General features: G+C 38.4%; 1 protein-coding gene across 2 annotated transcripts in view; it reads left to right on the plus strand.

The window, feature by feature from the left end:
* SERPINI1 (serpin family I member 1) overlaps positions 1–20,709 on the plus strand; it is a 68,516-nt gene that overhangs the window by 40,784 nt on the left and 7,023 nt on the right. For both annotated transcript variants that reach the window (XM_032630663.1, XM_032630664.1), the window contains exons 3-6: positions 1,352–1,582; positions 3,607–3,801; positions 5,504–5,708; positions 12,436–12,533. In XM_032630663.1, the coding sequence (XP_032486554.1) occupies positions 1,352–1,582; positions 3,607–3,801; positions 5,504–5,708; positions 12,436–12,533 (729 nt within the window). The remainder of the gene's footprint in view (positions 1–1,351; positions 1,583–3,606; positions 3,802–5,503; positions 5,709–12,435; positions 12,534–20,709) is intronic.

Consider the following 20,709-nt stretch of genomic DNA (forward strand, 5'->3'; position numbering starts at 1 on the left):
CATTCAACTCGGTTATGTTGCCTTATGCCTGAGGCAGCAGTATTTACAAAGAGTAAGAAAGAGGTCTCACTGAGGTGATATGGATAAGAGAACCATTAGGAAACCCAAGAAAGTTCTTAGTTCCTAGCTGTATCCCTGGCTGAGTTAATCCAAGGAAATTATATCTTTTATTATTATTGTTTAAACAAACCTCACTATGATAAACAAAAACAAACATGGTTCTTGCTCTGTTGGAGTTTCCAGTTTAGAGGGAGAGGCATATATTAATCAATTATCACATAAATAAATGAGAAATTATAACTGTGATGAGTACTATAAAAAAACCATTATGCTCTAAGAATATCAGAAATTTTTACTTAAAATCAACAGTACCTTCATTATTTAAATGGCATCCAAGAATTTTTTTAAATAAATTTATTTATTTTATTTATTTACTTTTGCCTGCATTGGGTCTTTGTTGCTGCACTCAGGCTTTCTCTAGTTGCGGTGAGCGGGGGCTACTCTTTGTTGTGGTGCACGGGCTTCTCATTGTGGTGGCTTCTCTTGTTGCGGAGCACAGGCTCTAGGCGTGTGGGCTTCAGTAGCTGTGGCACATGGGCTCAGGAGTTGTGGCTCGCGGGCTCTAGAGCTCCGCAGCATGTGGGATCTTCCTGGACCAGGGCTTGAACCTGTGTCCCCTGCATTGGTAGGAGGATTCTTAACCACTGCATCACCCGGGAAGTCCCAAGAGTTTTTTTTTGAATGTTGTATTATCATGAAAAATTTTTGTACTGGAGAAAATTTCTAACCAAAATATATTTTGTAATTACTTTTCAATGATGTATAATTTCTATTTTAATGTTTCTAATATACATGTGAATTAACTCATTAAAAAGTTGAGAACTAAAACAATTTCAATTGGATTTTCTAGTTGTAAGGTTAAAAAAAGTCTACTTAAAGTAAAATTTAAAGGAATATTTTGATTTTTAAACTAGAAAATTAAACTTGATAACAGAAACCGATTATTTCTGATCATCATAAAATAAGACTCATTTAATTAAAGTAACCTAAGTCCTTTGAAAGAAAACAATCCAAGTATCTCTACTTTATAGATTTTACCAAGAAAGTCAATTAAAATGAAAATAATATCAGTTGATAATACTAAACTGCAAAAAGTTAATTTGAACATCTAGAAACAGCACAAATATTGGAACCTCCGGAGTTACCATGTCAGTGTGGAGAATAAGCCAGTGCTTTTCCTTTGGGCCTCTGTTCTATTAATCCCCCTTACTGTGTTTTCGTGCTCCTCCACTCTCCAGGATCTTTCACTGTGTTTGTTCCACTAATAAACTTATCTTTTGTCATTTTGCAGGTGAAGAATTTTCTTTCTTGAAGCATCTTTCTCACATGGTGACTGCTGAAGAGAGTCAGTATGTGATGAAAATTGCCAATGCCCTCTTTGTGCAAAATGGATTTCATATCAATGATGAGTTTTTGCAAATGATAAAAAAGTACTTTAACGCAGAAGTCAATCATGTGGACTTCGGTCAAAATGTAGCTGTGGCCAACCATATCAATAAGTGGGTGGAGAATAATACAAATAGTAAGTCATTTGGTTCCTTTCTTTCTCTAATAGCTTAGTTTTAACTCCCTTTTACTTCTGAAATTATTTGTCCCCTTGTTCCTTTTACATTTTGAATGTTAGATTGCATTTAGTTGAGTATCTACTAATTATTTTGTATAGATTACAGCCTATTTTATTTTATTTATTATTATTATTTTTTTTTGCGGTACGCGGGCCTCTCACTGCTGCGGCCTCCCCCATCGCAGAGCACAGGCTCCGGACGCTCAGGCCCAGTGGCCATGGCCCACAGGCCAACCCGCTCCGCGGCATGCGGGATCCTCCCGGACCGGGGCAGGAAGCCACGTCCCCTGCACCCGCAGGTGGACTCCCAACCACTGCGCCACCAGGGAAGCCCTGATTACAGCCTATTTTAGAAGCATTGTTTATGAATAAATATTTGAGAAAAAGTTAATTCTTTTGGCATGTATAGAATATTGGTACTGATAAATTAATATGAAATCTGTGCTCTCCAGTTGGTGAGTTTCATCTGAATGGTAATCTTAACTACTGTATGGAATTTTGCTTGGGCTGACCATTTAATAAGTTAGATACTAGTTAGAATCACAGTTGCTGGCTCTCTTAACAATATGATTAAAATAGAGTAAGAGAGTTTAAAAATATTTGTTGGCTTTTAAACCACAGAACTTGATTGCTAATCAAAAAATTTGTACAGGATTCCTTTAAATAAAAGAGCAGCCCATTTTAAGCCCAAACAAATGGAGAGGAATTAGAAAAGGATGCATTTGTTTCAAATTTTAATTCTAAATCATATTTTCAAAATGTATTTAAGGGAGCTTCCCTGGTGACGCAGTAGTTGAGAGTCCACCTGCCGATGCAGGGGACACGGGTTTGTGCCCCGGTCCGGGAAGATCCCACATGCCGCGGAGCGGCTGGGCCCATGAGCCATAGCCGCTGAGCCTGCGCGTCTGGAGCCTGTGCTCCGCAATGGGAGAGGCCGCAACAGTGAGAGGCCTGCGTACTGTCAAAAAAAAAAAAAAAAAATGTATTTAAGCTCTCCAAATGTTTCATATTTTACCATTTTATTTTCCGATTTTACCAACAAAATAATTGAAATTAGAATAAAAAAATGAGACCAAATTGAAAGTAGATTACTATGGCTGTTCCTTAAATTAATTAATTCATGTTGTCAAAACTCCGAAAATAATGTTAATCTAATACATTTTATGCTGGAACAACAACAAAAGACCATCATCCCATACCCTTTGTCCTATATTCCCCAAAATGCTGAGGCACCTTCTTAAGTACCTAAAGAAGTGCTGTGACTAATAAAATGAGAGAATACAGAGTGAATGTTGGTCCTGTCTTTTCTAAGAATAAGAATAATAATTCAGCTGCATTAGATTGGATTACTGAAAGCTGTTTATTTCCAAACTCTTCTTAAACAACTTCAGCCATTAATAAAGTCCCAATGTCTTTCAAAATGGATTTAGAAAGGAACATTATAAGTGATAAAAATTAAGGTATCATTAGTTAAGTTGGCTTTTACTCATCTGTTTTCACCTAATCAAAAGCAGTTGTTATATCTGATAGATATCCAATGTACATGGGGGAAAAGTTTGAACTGGGTGACATTTTAATCATGTACATTGTTCAAGAATAAACTTAGAAATATCTGTTGAATGCTTAATCTGTGTTAAGATTGCAACTAGAAAGTAGTAAAGCCTGAGATTCTGTTGTATGTGGTTCTGTAGTTTGTGCAAATGTCAAGATGCTACCAGTTAGTGTTATTTTAGGTGGTGTATAAGGGTATTTTAGATGCCCTTAGTCTGTAAGTATATTTGTGTGTGTGTGTGTGTGTGTGTGTGTGTGTGTGTAATATTTTTTCCTTTGAAAGTTAGATACTTTTAATTTTTATTGTAAATTTTATAATGATATAAAGTTCATCTCAAGCACTCTCTTAGATGGTAGTTTGATAATCTTTTGGTTTCCTTTCACCTTCAAATTTAATATGAATTTTCATCCATTCATTTTTTCCTGAATAGGTCTGTTGAAAGATTTGGTATCCCCAAGGGATTTTGACTCCATCACTCATCTGGCCCTCATCAATGCTGTTTATTTCAAAGGGAATTGGAAGTCACAATTTAGACCTGAAAATACCAGAACTTTTTCCTTCACTAAAGATGATGAAAGTGAAGTCCAAATTCCAATGATGTATCAACAAGGAGAATTTTATTACGGTAAGACAGTTTGGCTTTTATTTCTCTCTTCTTGCAGTATATCAACAAATTTCTAAGAAAAAAACATGAAATATTCATTACTCAGATTTCTCAACAATCTGGTTTGGGCTACAATTCAATTTTCTTGGCCCCATTTTCACAGGCCTCTAATTAGATCCTGAGTGAATATTCTATGTTTTGATAGTTTTCCAATATGTTTCTTAATTTATAAAGTTGATTACACCTACAGAGTGGCTTTATTCATGTGAAAATATCTGACCTGTGTCAGAATGTTCTGAGTCACTCCAGAAAATCACTTGCTTTGGGGTGGTTTTCAGCGAGCCATATGTTCCACCCAGCTCTTGATTTGGACACCTCATCACTTTTTTTGTTTTTTTTTGTTTTTTTTTGCGGTACGCGGGCCTCTCACTGTTGTGGCTTCTCCCGTTGCGGAGCACAGGCTCCGGACGCGCAGGCTCAGCGGCCATGGCTTACGGGCCGAGCCGCTCCGCAGCATGTGGGATCTTCCCAGACCGGGGCACGAACCCGTTTCCCCGGCATCGGCAGGCGGACTCTCAACCACTGCGCCACCAGGGAAGCCCCACTTTTTGAATTATAAGCATTCCTTTAAAATTTTGCTTTCAGACTTGTGTTTGGTCAGGCATAATTATTCATTCATAGTTTCACTTACTGAGAGTCTATAATTTGTGATACAAGTCAGCATCCTTGGCATTGTTTTCAGGGATATTTCATTGGCCTTTTCAGAAGTTTAGGGTGCTAATCCTTTCTCCATACCATACTGAACTATAATTATTTATTGTCATAAGCAGAAATGTAATTGCAAGCTAAGTATATGTTAGAACTAATATTTTATTCTATTCAAAGGTACACAGTAAAATTAAAATATTATAATCACAGTTAATCAAATTAACAGTCAAAATAAGAAAGGGAAATACCTATTTATTTGAGAACCAAAATGTTTAATGTGACATCTAAAGGACCTAGATCAGTTAAATGAAAATATTCAGAACAAAAGCATTACGTTTGTTTTGAAAATGGGGGAAATTTTAAAGTAGTGGCAGGACCATTTGTTTTAAAGACCATTTTTTTTTTTTTCTTTTTTAGTGAAAGCCTGGTCAACTTAGCTAAGTTCATAGAACACAAAGCCAATTACCTAATTTACCTAATTATCTAATTTGGAGATTTTAATCACCACAAATGCTCTGGATAACTACTGCCGAATGAAGTAGATTTCACTTTGGCTGTGCTACCTTGGCCTCAAAACTTTTAGCTGCGGTAATAATAGAGTACCAGGTATTATGTAGTCAGTTTTCCCCTTCTTAGAAATCAGGTGGGTATTGGTAAATGTGATTTACATCCAACTTGGATCCAGGGCTTTATTTTTCTAATCATGACTTTTCATTTTTTAAATGATATCCTTAAAATATATTCATTTGAGATATCTCATTTAAAAATAAAAAGTAAGTTTAGAGAACATGCTATGACAAATGTGAAACAATTCTGGGGATCCTAAAATAAAATAAATTCTGTAGGGCTGAGGATTCACTTGAATTTCAGGGCTTACTTTAAAATAAACCCTCTTCTTCTCAGAGGCCCGAATTTTTTATAGTCTACACACTATTTTGGAAGAAAGTTATAACAAATGTAAACATTTTAGTGAAGCCTTGATAGGGGCCTTTTATCACCTTTCTGTTCTTTTTAGGGGAATTTAGTGATGGCTCCAATGAAGCTGGTGGTATCTACCAAGTCCTGGAAATACCCTATGAGGGGGATGAGATAAGTATGATGCTGGTCTTGTCCAGACAGGAAGTTCCACTGGCCACTCTGGAGCCATTGGTCAAAGCACAGCTAATTGAAGAATGGGCAAACTCTGTGAAGAAGCAAAAAGTGGAAGTGTACCTCCCCAGGTGAGAGGTTCCTGTGTGACTCCCTCTGATAGCATGGAGGGAAGGTATCAATGAAGGTTCTGACGCAGAGAAACTCTCGCCACTGCTGTTGAATTTTGTCTTGTGTTGCTCTTGTCTTCCTCCTCTTCTTTCTCTTCCTCCACCTCCTCCATCTTTTAAAAAGTATTCTTTCATACTCATTCAGTCCTGCTCAGAGACACAGGCTGACTCATTGACCATTCTATACTACTTATCAAGACCTAGTTTCAGATATGAATCAATATTCTTAGCTTCATTTTAGAAGATTTTTCAATAGATTGTCTCTGAATATCATTTGCATCTACAGTCTTCTGTATTTCATTCATATTTAAATTGATAATAGCTGGAGAAAAAAGAATCTTCTACTTTGTTGGAAGAAGTGCAAGCAAGTCATGGGCTAGGTGCCAAGATGCAACCATAAATAAGCAGGAAGAAGCTTAAAATACTCCGTGCAGGGCCTTGATGTTCTGACTACCATCCACTTCCTCGACCCTATCTCGGGCCACTCACCACGTTCAACTTTTTGTAGTAGGTACTATCCCTGTGCTTGTAGTTATGCCACAGACACCATAGGCTCTTTTATGCCTCAGGGTCTTTATGTATGGTTTTTTTGTTGTTGTTGTTTTTTTTGTTTTGCGGTACGCGGGCCTCTCACTGTTGTGGCCTCTCCCCTTGCGGAGCACAGGCTCCGGACGCGCAGGCTCAGTGGCCATGGCTCACGGGCCCAGCCGCTCCGCGGCATGTGGGATCTTCCCAGACCGGGTCACGAACCCGTGTCCCCTGCATCAGCAGGCAGACTCTCAACCACTGTGCCACCAGGGAAGCCCTTTATGTATGTTTTTGCATTGGCCTAAAATGCCCTCCTCACATACCTTTGCCAGATATTTACCTAGCCTTCAGGGTACAGGTCTGGCACTAGTTCTTCTAGGAAGCCTTCCATGAACCGCATTATGGAGCAGGTGACCCTCACTTTGCCTCACTTATGCACCTCCCTGTTATGACAGTACATTTACATTACCACCCCACAACCAAATTACCTTTTTTGTAGGTCTTACTTTCCTTCTGTAAATTCTTCTAGGGTAAAGTCAGTTCTCTCTCTTATCTACAGTGTGTTTGCAAAATCAAACCCAACCGACGATATTATTCTGCCCTTGAATACTTTAAAACGTAATAGGGGAGCTGGACCAGCAAACCAAACAACAAATTTATAAACATAATGTATAAATTCCAGGCTAGAAAACAAAACACGCAAACAGCCAATAAACATGTGCGTGTGTGTGTATGTGGAAGTAGAGTTCCAATATTCATTCCATGTAAGAAAATTACACAAATATGATTAATTAGTATGAATATTGAAGGGTGATAAATAAGATATTAGTACTAAAATTGAATTACTTGGCTTCCCTGGTGGCACAGTGGTTGAGAGTCCGCCTGCCGATGCAGGGGACACGGATTCGTGCCCCGGTCCGGGAGGATCCCACATGCCGTGGAGCGGCTGGGCCCGTGAGCCATGGCCACTGAGCCTGCGGGTCCAGAGCCTGTGCTCCACAACGGGAGAGGCCACAACAGTGAGAGGCCCGCGTACCGCAAAAAAAAAAAAAAAAAAAAAATTGAATTACTAAAACCTCATTGACTCATTCATATTTATTCTAATTTCAGGAATTGTCATTTAAAATTACATCTTATATGAATGCTTATTTTTCCAAAACTTTGCTGATGTCTGCTACATTATGTTAATGAAGGAGAGCTATTTGGAACTGTAGACATTTTTGGCTAGAAATATGCATATATTGATGCATTATGTTAATGTAGTTCATAATATATAGCCATATACTTCTCGGTCTACATATAAAAATTAAGGTAATCATAATCCAAATGGTTTTTTCTTTTTAGCTAAGATATTTAGCTTGCATAACTTACCATGACAATACATTTATGTAGAAAGATTTCACTGTTAAGTCTATTCTCAAGGAGAGGTAGCCAATGAATATCTAACATACAAAACCAGGTTTTTTTTTTTAATATATGATAATTGACATCTACATATTTAATATATGAACAATATATCTTAACTCTAAAAGAACAATTTGCTTTTAAATATTAATAATTACATGTAAATAACTAAATCAGATTTAAACCTTCATCCAGTGACCTTTTATCATTAATTTTGTATTTTTCCCTTGCATTTTTATAAGGAATTCTTTTTGATAATATGAGAAATTCAGTAGAGAGTTAATGCTTCTTTTATTAAATTCTATGAATTGACTGCAGCATCTCCAAATGCCTTAATTCTGTAGGGATGCAAAGTTATTTAAGAGTATTTTAAAAGAATTCTAAAGGAATGTTTATTAAGTATCACATATTGTAATTCAACCACATTCACTAGAAAATGTGGCCATCGGGTCCTGTCCACTGAGAAACTGAATGCGGCAGCAGAAGAAAATTAAATTTTCATTCTCTAAGAGATACTCTTCAATTATGAAAGAGTTTAGCTTGCTTGCTCATATTAATGCCTGTTACTAAACTAGGCATGGTTAATTACCATGTATCCGTTTCTGCAGGAGTTCCATGAATTCTCCTTCTGCATGGCTAATGCATAGAGTGGGAGGCTAAGTAGCTAGATAAGATAAATTTGGTGTCCCTTTTTAAGAGATTGACTGTTTCCGAATACCAATGTTTTGGTAATAATCAATGGGAACTATTCACCCCTCCATTTTACAGCATTAGGACCCACCAATGTTCAGTGAAGGAAGTGATTTATGTGACTCAATTTTAGCAAAGGTAAAAGTTTTCTAATAGTTGTGCTCCAGCTTTACTCAAGTGTCTGTCTTAAAGGGTTTGTATAGTTTTTTCACATGGAGACATTACTCTAAAAATGCAACTGTGCATTTCTGAATTTGACCACATTCTTGTCCTACTTCACAGGTACTTTTACTTTCTATTATACCAGATTTTATACAAGTTGCTTTAAAATACTTTCCCTTAAGAGGCATAGGGTACTTGGGGGGAGGGAGAGGGGGGAAAGGCAATTACTTTTGTATTAATATTTTTTCCCCTGAACAGTAAATCCTACAGGAATCAGATGCTGAATTGAAATTGTATTTTTATCGAAAATACAAGAATCTATTCAGAAGAGGGTCAGATTGCTATCTCTATGTGATACCACCAAATCCAGTGAAATACCACAAGATTTATGCACAGTCATACATCTCCAAGATTTAAATGAGATTGCCAAATATTCTTCCAATTTATCCATGGTAGAAAAAATAGTTTGGCTAATATGTAAAAGTATATTATATATATATATATATATAATATATGTAAAATATCTAAAAAGCACTTTAGAATGATACCTGCCATAAAGTAAGCATCATATAATTATTATCTAATATTACTATTATTGTTTATTTTTAAGTCCTAGTATTTATCTTTTGTTAATCAATCTTTTATATACTCTTCTCTAAGTAGGATTTTTTTAAACTTGGTTCTAATGAAATTACCCTCTTCATTGTATATTCTTACTTTTCAGTCTTACTGATACAGCTTAGGTATAAAAAGATCTTTCTATTGATAAAATAAAAATGAAATCTCTAATACTTGGAATGCAGATGTACCTGGCTGTAGTATCTTTCTACTCTTTCCTTTGTAGTCTTAGGTTTTTCATTTGTGATCAGAGTACTAGAAATCAAAGGATAAGTGTTCTCTATTTTGTAACCAGAAACCATCCTGCTATTTTGAAGTGACTGTCTACTCATAAAGCACTTCAGTTTCATGTCTGTTAAAGAAAACCAGTGCATAAGCCATCTGATTTTATTTTTTATCATGAGTGCTTTTATTAGGTTTTTCTTCAAAGAATTTGATTAATTCTTACACATTTTTATAAATCTCCTTATGTGTAATATATATATATTTTTTTTTCTTTTTCTTTTTTTTTTTTTTAACATCTTTATTGGGGTATAATTCCTTTACAATGGTGTGTTAGTTTCTGCTTTATAACAAAGTGAATCAGTTATACATATACGTATGTTCCCATATGTCTTCCCTCTTGCGTCTCCCTCCCTCCCACTCTCCCTATCCCACCCCTCCAGGCTGTCACAAAGCACCGAGCTAATATCCCTGTGCCATGCGGCTGCTTCCCACTAGCTATCTACCTTACTACGTTTGTTAGTGTGTATATGTCCATGACTCTCTCTCGCCCTGTCAAAGCTCACCCTTCCCCCTCCCCATATCCTGCCTGTCCGGAGCCTGTGCTCCGCAACGGGAGAGGCCACAACAGTGAGAGGCCCACGTACACCAAAAAAAAAAAAAAAAAAAAAAATTAAATTTATATGTGTAATATATATTTGTTCATTTGTAACACTTGCTCCACACCATCCCTGCTTAGTCTCCGATGCTTCTGCCCTCTGCATACCTCTTTAATTTATTCAGATAGAAAATTGCAAATACAAGATTACATCAAATGCCTTTACAAAAACAGCCATGACTTTTGGTTTTAAAAAAGTAGCATTGTGGCTTTTTATTTTTAAAATCAGTGGATGAAATGTAAAATCTTCCTGTAGTTTGTTTGTTTTTAAATAAGCCATTGTGGGAATTTTAGTGATTAAGGGTGGGAGGACTTCGCAGTCAGAAAGATCTCAGTTCATATCTTTATTCTGCCACCTACTAGCTGTGTGATTAGGGAAGTTGTTTAGCTTTACTGAACTTCAGTTTGTTCTTCTGTGGAATAGAGGTAACAATACCTGTCTCATAGGATTGTGTGAGATTATCACAGGGATGATTAAATGAGATACTAGAGATAAAAGGATTTGCATAGTGCCTGGGACATAGTAAACACTCAGTATATGGGAGATGATAATGATTACTTATATTAATATTAGCCTATTTAAAGAGGAAAGAGAGTATATGGATAATAGTTATTTTTTAATAGTTTGATAAGGAACAAAGACAAGGAATGGATAAGTAGAAATTGTTTACATCTTGTCTTCAACTTTAAACAAACACTCTTGTGGGCACCTAGATTTTATTTCACTTCACCCTACGTATGTGGTCTTATGCCAGATACTACAAATATTAAAATGAAAAAAACACTAGATCTGACAAATTTACAGTTAAAGTAGCAGAGATTAGTATACCTATTTAATCAAATTACTCCACCACTACTAAAATGCAAATATTCAACACCTTAACGTCAATAATAATGTGAATGTTACACATAACTGCAATACGGTAAGTACTATTAACATATCTGCCCTTTACTGCACGCCTCCTACAAGCCAGCATCACCCTAAGATGTTTAGAAAACTTATTTAATCCCTTCAACAATACTGTGAAGTAGGCATTATTATTGCCATTTTCCGTATGCCAAAACCAAGGTTCAGAAATTAGATAATTTGCCCAAATTCAATCTAGCTAAAATATCATTGTCACCTAAACAGCCTAAAAAGTGTGAAACAAACCAAGCTGCTTTTAAGAAGTAAAAAGAACCCTTACTGAAATCTTCCTTCACTTTCTTATTTTAGGTAGATCAGGATATATATACTACAACCTGGATCCATATCCCAACTCCGCCACTTACTAGCTGTATGAACTTGGTCAAGTTATTCCATCTCTCTGCTGCTCAGTTTCTTCAAATATTAACTGAGGATAATAATACCTACCTCAAAGAGCTGTAGTGATATTTAAATTAATCTGTTTTTGTTATATTAATCTGTTTTATATTGTTGGAACAGTTCCTATTATATAGTAAGCTACATATGTGACCAATAAACAAACAAATAAATAACAAAGCACACAGAGAAAACACTTTAAGAATTCATTCAAGTCACTGAATATATTCTCCAATGTATTTCCCTACTCATCCCCCTTTTCTACTTTCACAGTCAATATCCGCTTTTTGTGGAAAACAAAATAAACTGTTAGGTGCAAGTTAAAGTGTAAGATAAAAATAGTACTTATTTTTAAATAGTACTTAAATAGTATCTATTTTAAAATAGATAAAATTTAGTACTTAGTCTACTATGTTTGTTATACTTTTACTCATCTGTTGGTTTTCCCCTGATTATTCCTCTTGGTGTCTGAGTCTTGTTTATAGCAATCATTCTCTTTTCATTCTTCTTAAAACCAGACATCAGAAATGATGCTAAAGTAATGTTTAGTGACTATTACAGACTTAGCTTTTTTAAGGACACAGCCCATTGCCTAAAAACTTATATTTATGATCTGTATTGATTAGGAGGCAACATCTTTTAAAAAAGGAAACATTTAGTTCTAACCAGTTTTTCACTTTTTATAAAAAAGTAATAAAAGCCTTTGCTTTTAAAAACTTCACTTGTTAATACAGCCATGCTCGGTCCATATCTTTCACCGAAAAGATGCGTGATACAATTCATTGGTTTGATACAATCTCATTGGGAGAGATTCCATATTAAGACCAATCTGGCTTCCTACTTAACAATTTAATACTATTCTGTTACGTTATTCTTTTCGATGCTCCCTTTTTTTTACAATAACAATCAAATACTACTTATAGTTAAAATCCAGTTTTAGTATAATTTGCCCTCTATAAAACAGACTTTTAAAAATCAACATATCTAACATTTTATTCCTGTCCCAGGTAGGAGGATGCTGTAACTAAATACTTTTTAAAGGCTGTAACTAAATACTTTTAAAATGCTGTAACTAAATACTTTTTCCCCTCTGTGTTCTCCAGGTTCACAGTGGAACAGGAAATTGATTTAAAACATGTTCTGAAGGCTCTTGGAATAACTGAAGTTTTCATCAAAAATGCAAATTTGACAGCCTTGTCTGGTAGGAAATAAACACCAATTTAAAAAAAATGTTATTCCATAAAGTTTTTTTAAAATGATGGTGGTGAAACCTCTATTTATTAAGGAGTTCTGAGGTAAAATATAGTTATCAGTTGCCAGATAAATATAAGAAATATATTTAACTTCTACAAGCAAAACTATACATACAGTCACAACATTGTTTGTATTATTCTGCTCCATGTCTATCTTTGATAGCAGATTATATTCTCCAGAAGACCTGTCTTATGCATCTTTGAATTCCCAATCACATCTGACAGAATGCCTTGTAGAGCAGATAATCAATAAATGTGTTGATTGAATATCTCAGTATGTCCGGATATAATAAATCATATGGGAAAGAAAGAAGGAAGAGAGGATGAATGAGTGCCTGCTGTGAGAACTAGATGCTTTTAAAAAGAACACCTGCGAGATGATGTAAATATTATCTTAAGTCTTCAATAAAAAACAGTGGTTTTGAAGAAGTAGCTTCAAAATATACTTGACATATTGGGTGTTGAGTAATTTATTTAAAATATCCCAAGGGAAAACAACCAGTTAAATTATTTGATTCAGATGCCCTAATTTGGTCAGGATAAAAATCTTAACATACTAGGAACATTAAAGTACTTAGAAATGTAAAATCCTTTAGGAAATATTTTTAAAGCAGCTAATCCCAAGACACGTATTGAATTAAGGTACCTGTGAGTGTCAGATTTAGTTAGTTTAGCTAATGATAATTTTCATCATTTCTATAGAACATGGGGAATAAACAGTATGTTTTCTGATGAGATAAAGACAGATTGATATCAAGATAAAACAAGAGTTCAGAGCCCTAGGAGCTTGGATGTGAGCCATGAAGGTAGAATAAGTGGAGGTTCAAAGGGTAATGGGTACATTGTACTTGAGGCAGAAATATATATATATATTTGTGGTTCAAGCACAGGATAATTTAAAATTCTTATACTCCTTTCCTTAGGAATTCAAAGAATGCTATATTGGCCAAATTCCAACTAAATAATTATATTTTGCTTTCTTACCATGGCTCTATTTTCAGTTTGATTAGAGATTCCTCAGTGTGTCACCCAAACATTTAGGCAGTTATCTCACACACATAGAATATTTACTGCTTTTCAGTCCTGAAGGAGTATCACTGCAGTGGCAAATCAATTATTGTGGTCAGTGTAGGTCAACTTTTTTGAAATATCTGGAAGGTTTATAAGGTAATATTTAATTGCTTTTACTATGTACAGACAGAGTAGAGCATAAATGTACATATGAGTGCAGATTTGAAATCACACTAGGCTCTTTCAGAGTTCATAGAGTCTATAGCAGAAAGTCTTTGCTCTTTGATCAAACCTCCATCAGAACTGAATCCTTCCCAGCATCTTGCTCACAGCTGCATTCCCAGTACCTGGTCATCCTCAAACACTACCCAGTTCAGGTCTTCAGGATAACTGATCTAAAACCAGCTTCTCAAGTTTTCAGTGGGAATTCTTTGATTCTTAAATTTCTAGTTTTGCCACAGTCTTAGAAGTCCCGGCATGCCAGCTACCTCAACCGATACAGTCTTCATTCTCTTTCTCTCTCTCTCTTTCACTCACACACACACATATACACAAATATATACATTACTTTACGAATCATTCATTCAAGAACTTTCTAGTGACACAGCTATAAAATTTTCCTCTCTGCTTCCTCTAGATTCAATAGCCTTTATTTCCTGCATCATTTTGGGGCACCATATGCTCTGCCTTACATGATTGGTGTCCTGTTCACATGTATACTTCTTTGCCTCCCCAAATTACATGAAAACCTTGATGATTAAAGTGTTTATGACACTCAGTAACCCCACAAGTACCCAGGAAAATTATTAGCATGTATTTGGTTATTACTTTCTACTTTAGTGAGAATTTTCATGGTGTTTAGGATATACAGATTAATTCTATTCAATGCCATGTCTATTCCTTTCATTTAACAACTCTTTGTGAGGCAGATAGTGTGAGCAAAGTACTAGGTCATAAAAATGAAGAAATAACTAAGATATCCTACCTGTTCTGAAGAAGCACATAGACTCGTGGGGAGAAAGACATAAACAGCTGGATTTAATAAAAGGAAGAGTGATAGAAATGTATTATTGCAGTAGTGGTTCTTAACCAGGACAATATTGCCCTTCAGGGAACATTTGACAATAGCTGGAGACCTTTTTGGTTGTCACAATTAGGGAGAGCTACTGCCATCTACTGGGTGGAGGCCAGGGATGCTTCTACATCCCTGTGATCTACACTGCACAAGACAGCTTCCATGACAAAGAATTATCCAGCCCAAAATTTCTAGAGCAATGAGTTGAGAAACTCTGTACTAGAGAAAGCATTACGGAAGCAGAAAGGAAAAAAATCAAAGGGGAGAATGGGAGGGAACATATTGGGTCAAAAGATGGAGGAAGAGACTATATGTATTTTTCTTCTTTCTATTTTCATATTGAGGTAAAATTGGTAGCTAACATTACATAAGTTTCAGGTGTACAACACAATTTGCTATTTGTATGCACTACAAAGTGATCACCACTGTTAAGTCTAGTTACCGTCTGTCACTGTACAATTGACCTACTTCACCAATTTTGCCCACCCCCTTCCTCTGGTAACCTTCTCCTCTGGTAACCACCAATCTATTCTCTGTATCTCCATTTTAATGGGTCTTTTTCTGGGGTTTTGTCTTGTTCTTTCATTTGGAATACACTCCTCTGTTTCCTCATTCTGCTTGACTCTCTGTGTTTGTTTCTATGAATTAAGCAAAACAGGTGCCTCTCCCAGTCTTGATGAAGTGACCACGTGTAGGAGATGAACCTTATTGTTCAACCTTTCCCCAGCTCTTGGTGGACTCCTGAACCCTTGTGATTGTCTAAGTAGCCTGGTTAATACTTGATAAATCCCAGTTGTGGACAGTGTGTGAAGACCCAGCAGTGTTCCAATAAGAGGGATCTCAGTCAGCACCTGGTTTTAGGCTGATTAGAAGCCAGCTCTTCAGGCAGCAGCTTTTAAAGTATGCAAATCCATGCAGCCCTGTGGGTCCACAATTATAAACCCTGCTGACTTCCAGACCAGATCTGAACATGTTCCTGCGTGACAGTTTGCAAAAATCAGGGTTTCACATGAATGAATAAACTCTGGGGAGGTACCAGTAAGTTGTGGCGAGGCCAAGGGAGGGCTGAAGGATGGTATCTCCCTGCCTACGTTCCCTGCGAGCTCCTCTGTAGCCCCTAGAGGTGTAACAAACCTGTAGCCTGTCCCTCAGGTTGCAGCTCCAAGACAAGGAAATGGACCTTTTTCACAGGAAGACTGGGGATGATTTTAGTCTGCTGTCTGTGCAGTGCCCCGGGGGGTGATAGCCTGCACAGAACTGTTTCTCTGATTGTCACAGTCCTTTGGGGCCCAGAAATGCAAGCCCCTCTGGCCACCAGGGCCAGACAATCAAGGAGCGCCCCCTGTGTGGACTGTGCTCACCCCCAGCAGGGAAGAGCATTGGGGGAAGGGCACACCCTTGCCTCTAGCGAGGGAGAGCAAGAGCGCTGGGAATGGGGCACACCCAAGGCTATAGCAAGGCTATGCTTGTGTGTGCCCACCTGCACTAGCAAGGTATAGGGAGAGTGCAAAAACGGTGCTCACCCATGCCTCTGTCCCCAAAGAAAGTCCCCACTTGTCCCTGCCCCTCCAGCAGATGCTTTAAGATTAGCAAATGAACCTCCTTCACATATAGTCCAGGCACTTCTCTAACTGCTGCCTTTGTACTGGGTCCTGGGATGAGCGAGACAGTGTGCAAGTCCTTTCAAAGGAGTATCTCAGGTCTCTACACCGCCCTGGGTGCCCTGGACATAAGCCCCTTAGGTTTCCAAAGCCAGATGTTTTGGGGACCTCGTGTCAGTGCAGGTCCCTAGGGTTGGGGTGCCCAACGTGGGGCACAAATACCTTGCTCCTCAGGGTGTAGCTCTGGACCTATGAGATTCCTCCCTGGTGGAGGTCTCTGCACAGGGGCATGGAGTTTTTGGTGGGACTGACCCTCTGCATCTCCCACCATGAGGCCCTTTTATCCTTTGTTGTGCCTCCAGTTGGTCAGCTAATTATTAGCTCTTTTTCAACACTCGTTCCATATGTAGCTTTAGATTTGGTGTGTCTGTGGGAGGAGGTGAGCTCAGGATCTTTGTACACCACCATCTTAGATCACCCCCCTCATAAGTATGTATTTAAGCTTCTAAATGCGTAGAAAATTTTTGAACAACATCTTAGAAAATGATAGAAGTGGTTGCCTCGAGAATACTGGACAGAGGCTCTTAGAGGAGAGAAGGGGTTTCGTTTCATAGACCACTGTGTACTGTTTGGAAATGTACCTTGTGTATGTATTACTTCTTTAATTAAAAGCCTTATGTAAAAACTGGGGAAATCTTTTAAAGATAACATTATTAGTAGAATTTGAAAACTCGAAAGTACCCAGAAACCAATTCAGTACTATTGGGACACTACTACATTCTAAAATCATGTAATGAGATTTTTATCTTTCTTTAAAAATAGTTAATGTGATTTAGCAGTGGACCAAAAATACCCTACATGACATTCCCTTGCTTCTGGAAAAACTGAATGACTTGAGAGTCTTTTGCTAAGACCTCTTGAATCCATGCTTTCATTTTCTGTTCCATGGCGTCTACTTTCATTTCAGACTCTCATTACTGCTGCCCTAGACTATTTCAATAGCCTCCTAAACGGTTTCCAATCTCTCTACCATCTAATCTGTCTTATCTACCACTGCCAAGATTAATCACCTTAAGACTCACTCTCTGATCATTCCAGCTCCTGTTCAGAGCCTCCCTTCGGTCTGCTGTGCACCGTGCACCGCTCGGCAGGGCATTCAGACCTCAGCCCCGTCCAGCCTCATCTCTGGCTGATTCCTTACACACAGCGTGTGCTCCAGCCAAACTGAACATTCGCTCTGCGCCTCACATCCCCCCAGCCCTCATCTTTATGAAATTTCTCCCACCTGAATACCTTTTGAACTGAGCCCCAGGTCAAATATCTCCGACTTTATTAAGCCACCATGGTTACACCAACGAGAATTAATCACTCCTTTTTAAATACTACAATATTCTATTATTTTTCTTATGCCACATACCACATTTAATTTCATATTATCATTATTTATGCATTGGATATCTCCCACCAGAATTTAAACTTCCACATAATTGATCCTTACGTGTGTTTAAGAAGCACCCAGCACCGTGCTTTCTGCTTCGTACTCCCTGAATGAAGGAACAAATAAGATGAGATGCTCTGTGTTTATTTTTTCACCTCACTTTGATGTCCATTGCTTTTGACGCTAAATTCCATGAACATAAAACATAGTAAAGACTCATGCGATAAACATGGAATCTAGAGAGTGCTGAGAATCATTTTCTTCTCAGGCTGTATTTAAAATGCTCATCTAGTTGCAGCGAAGATCCTGTTATAGAATAGGGCTATTTTTTGTAAGGGAAATGAAGGACCATCAGCATTTGGATTAATAGATAATCCCCTTGGAAGGTGTAAGGGGAAAGAGAAAGAGAGTACTAAATCCTTCAGCACGAAGTATGAGCTTTAATAAAGGAGCCAATGAAATAAAGGAATTAAGAAGACACAGCAAAAGCCATATTCAGGTCAGACTCAAGCGCTTAGATTTATGCTGGACTGACTCTTACATCCTGCCCTTGTTTGTGCTCTTTCTCCTTCTACCTGTAAGTCAGAGAGCTGTCTTTCTCTTCCAGCACCATAATTCCAGTTCTACCCCACTTTCTTGCTTGGACTGTTGCAACAGCTGACACAGTTGATCTTCTTGCCCCCAGCTGATTGCTCATCCAATTCACGCTTTACAACTGCTGCCACCGATATCTTCTAAAATCAAAGCTGTCATGTCCTGTTACTTCTGGCCAAAGCCCGGGCTCTCTAGCATCATGGTCCAAGCTCTTAAAATCAAGCACATCCCCCGCCACTCCCCTCCTCCTTCTAGCCCCAGCTTCAGTTGGACCTTCAGGTCCTCACCACAGCTTCTCTCACTTTGCAGATATAATTCTCTGTTTGGAATGCCCTTGTCCCCTTCTCTGACTTTCACTCTTCCACTTATTCTTCAAGAACCAGTCCAAATGTCAGCATCCCTGAGAAGCTTCCCCTGACGTCCTGCCCTTCCTAGATGGTTTACTTTCCCTTATCTGGATTCTGATGGTGCAAAGTGCTCTCACAAGTTCTACTTTTTCCTTGGATTGTTTGTTCTTATACCTGTCACTGAGCTCGGAGCCCCTCAGAAGCCTGGACTGTGTCATAGACATCTTTCTGTCCTCAGAGCCCAGCATGGTGTGGGGAGCAGGATAGATGCTGGGTGGGTGCGTGCCCTGAGAAGATGGTGCTGGGCTCTGCCTTGCTCCAAGTTGGGGGCTTATCTCAAGCCTCTGGCCCTCCTCAATCCCCATGCTCCAGCCACACAGGCTTTTTCTGGGTCCTTGAACACACCTGGCTTGTGTCTGCCTCTGCACCAGCCTTTCCCGCCAGTCTGCCTGGGACTGGCTCCTCTGTGTTCTTTAGGTCTCAGCTCAGATTAACCTTCTCAGACAAGCCTTTCCTAAAATCCAATGTCAAGTAGCTCCTCTTCCCTTCCTTAGTCACCAGCCAACCCATCACTTTATATTATTTCTTATACTTACCATACCCTGAAACTGTGGTCATTTATTGATTTGCTTTTTTTTTTTTTTTTTTTTTTGCTGTACGCGGGCCTCTCGCTGTTGCGGCCTCTCCTGTTGCGGAGCACAGGCTCCGGACGCGCAGGCTCAGCGGCCATGGCTCACGGGCCCAGCCGCTCCGCGGCATGTGGGATCTTCCCTCCCGAACCGGGGCACGAACCCGTGTCCCCTGCATCGGCAGGCGGACTCTCAACCACTGCGCCACCAGGGAAGCCCTGATTTGCTTTTTTATTGTCCTTGTTATTTAATGTCTTCTCTCCCCCATTTGGAAGGAACTCTTTAGCTCACCATAGTATACCCAGTACATCAACAATGTCAGGCACATAGGAGGTGCTCAGTACATGAATAAATGAATGAGTGAATAGATGAATGACTATTTGCTGGTCTATAACAAAATCTATGCAGAGAAACAAATAAGCAAACACTATTCCTACCTTGAAGGAGCTCAAATTCTAAAAACCTTTCTAAATTTCATGGGTGGGGCCAAAGCTAAAAGTATTTTAGCAACTAAAGTACAGAGACAGAGACATTTTTGGTATCCTAGGGTTCTGTTATGGAACTCCATTCATTCTGTTATTTTAAGCATGTCCTTGGTGATGCAGAAATCCATTAAAATTGGCTGATTAGGAACAGTGCCACAAAGGAAGTAGTGGCACACTCTTGCATGATGGCCATCTGGCCAGCGTTATGTCAATCACAGGTACTTAGAGCCTCTGGTGCCCTGCACGATACCTCATACGAGCAGGGTACTTGATAAATATTTGCTCAGCGACTGAATGAATGCCTTAGTATTTGGCCTTGCTTTTTTCAGAAGAGCTTAAATTACTGCCCAGCTCTTCTCTGGGGAACCTAGGGTTTGCTGGCACTGTTTCCATCTTATCCATTGTAAAAAGCCTTGCTCCACGCTGCCTGGAAAAAAGTAGGACCGGTTATTTGGCAGCAATGTCTGCTGTGGCCAGAAGAAGAAGACTGCTTGGGACCAGCGTGTGGGTTTTTTGTTTTTTTTGGTAGTTCTGTTTGCCATTGATTTATTTATTTCCATTTTTAGAGAATAGTTAACTTTTCTCTAACAAATAAGACAAACTCACCAGTGTAAATCTCTTTAACCCCCCTCATATTATGATTCCTTGAATACCCGAGTGCGTTCTTGGTGGCTGGAAGTGTGCAAGGAACTGGGGATAGGGAGAGGAGATAAATAGGACAGGAGGGTCCAGGCCCTCAGGGAATAAGTGCATGGCAGGAAAGATGGCCTTGATTGACATATAATTACACAAGAATGAGCAATTCTGGAGGCCAAACATAGAAGCTATGAACTTGCCTGTATTCCTGTATGATCTGATCTCCTTCTAAGATGTGGCAGCAGACACATTCTTACTTAAACTACTTTCAGCTTATATTTTATTTTAATGTGACAGCTTGAAGTTTG

The sequence above is a fragment of the Phocoena sinus genome, chromosome 4 (genome assembly GCF_008692025.1).
Source record: "Phocoena sinus isolate mPhoSin1 chromosome 4, mPhoSin1.pri, whole genome shotgun sequence".
NCBI lineage: Eukaryota > Metazoa > Chordata > Mammalia > Artiodactyla > Phocoenidae > Phocoena > Phocoena sinus.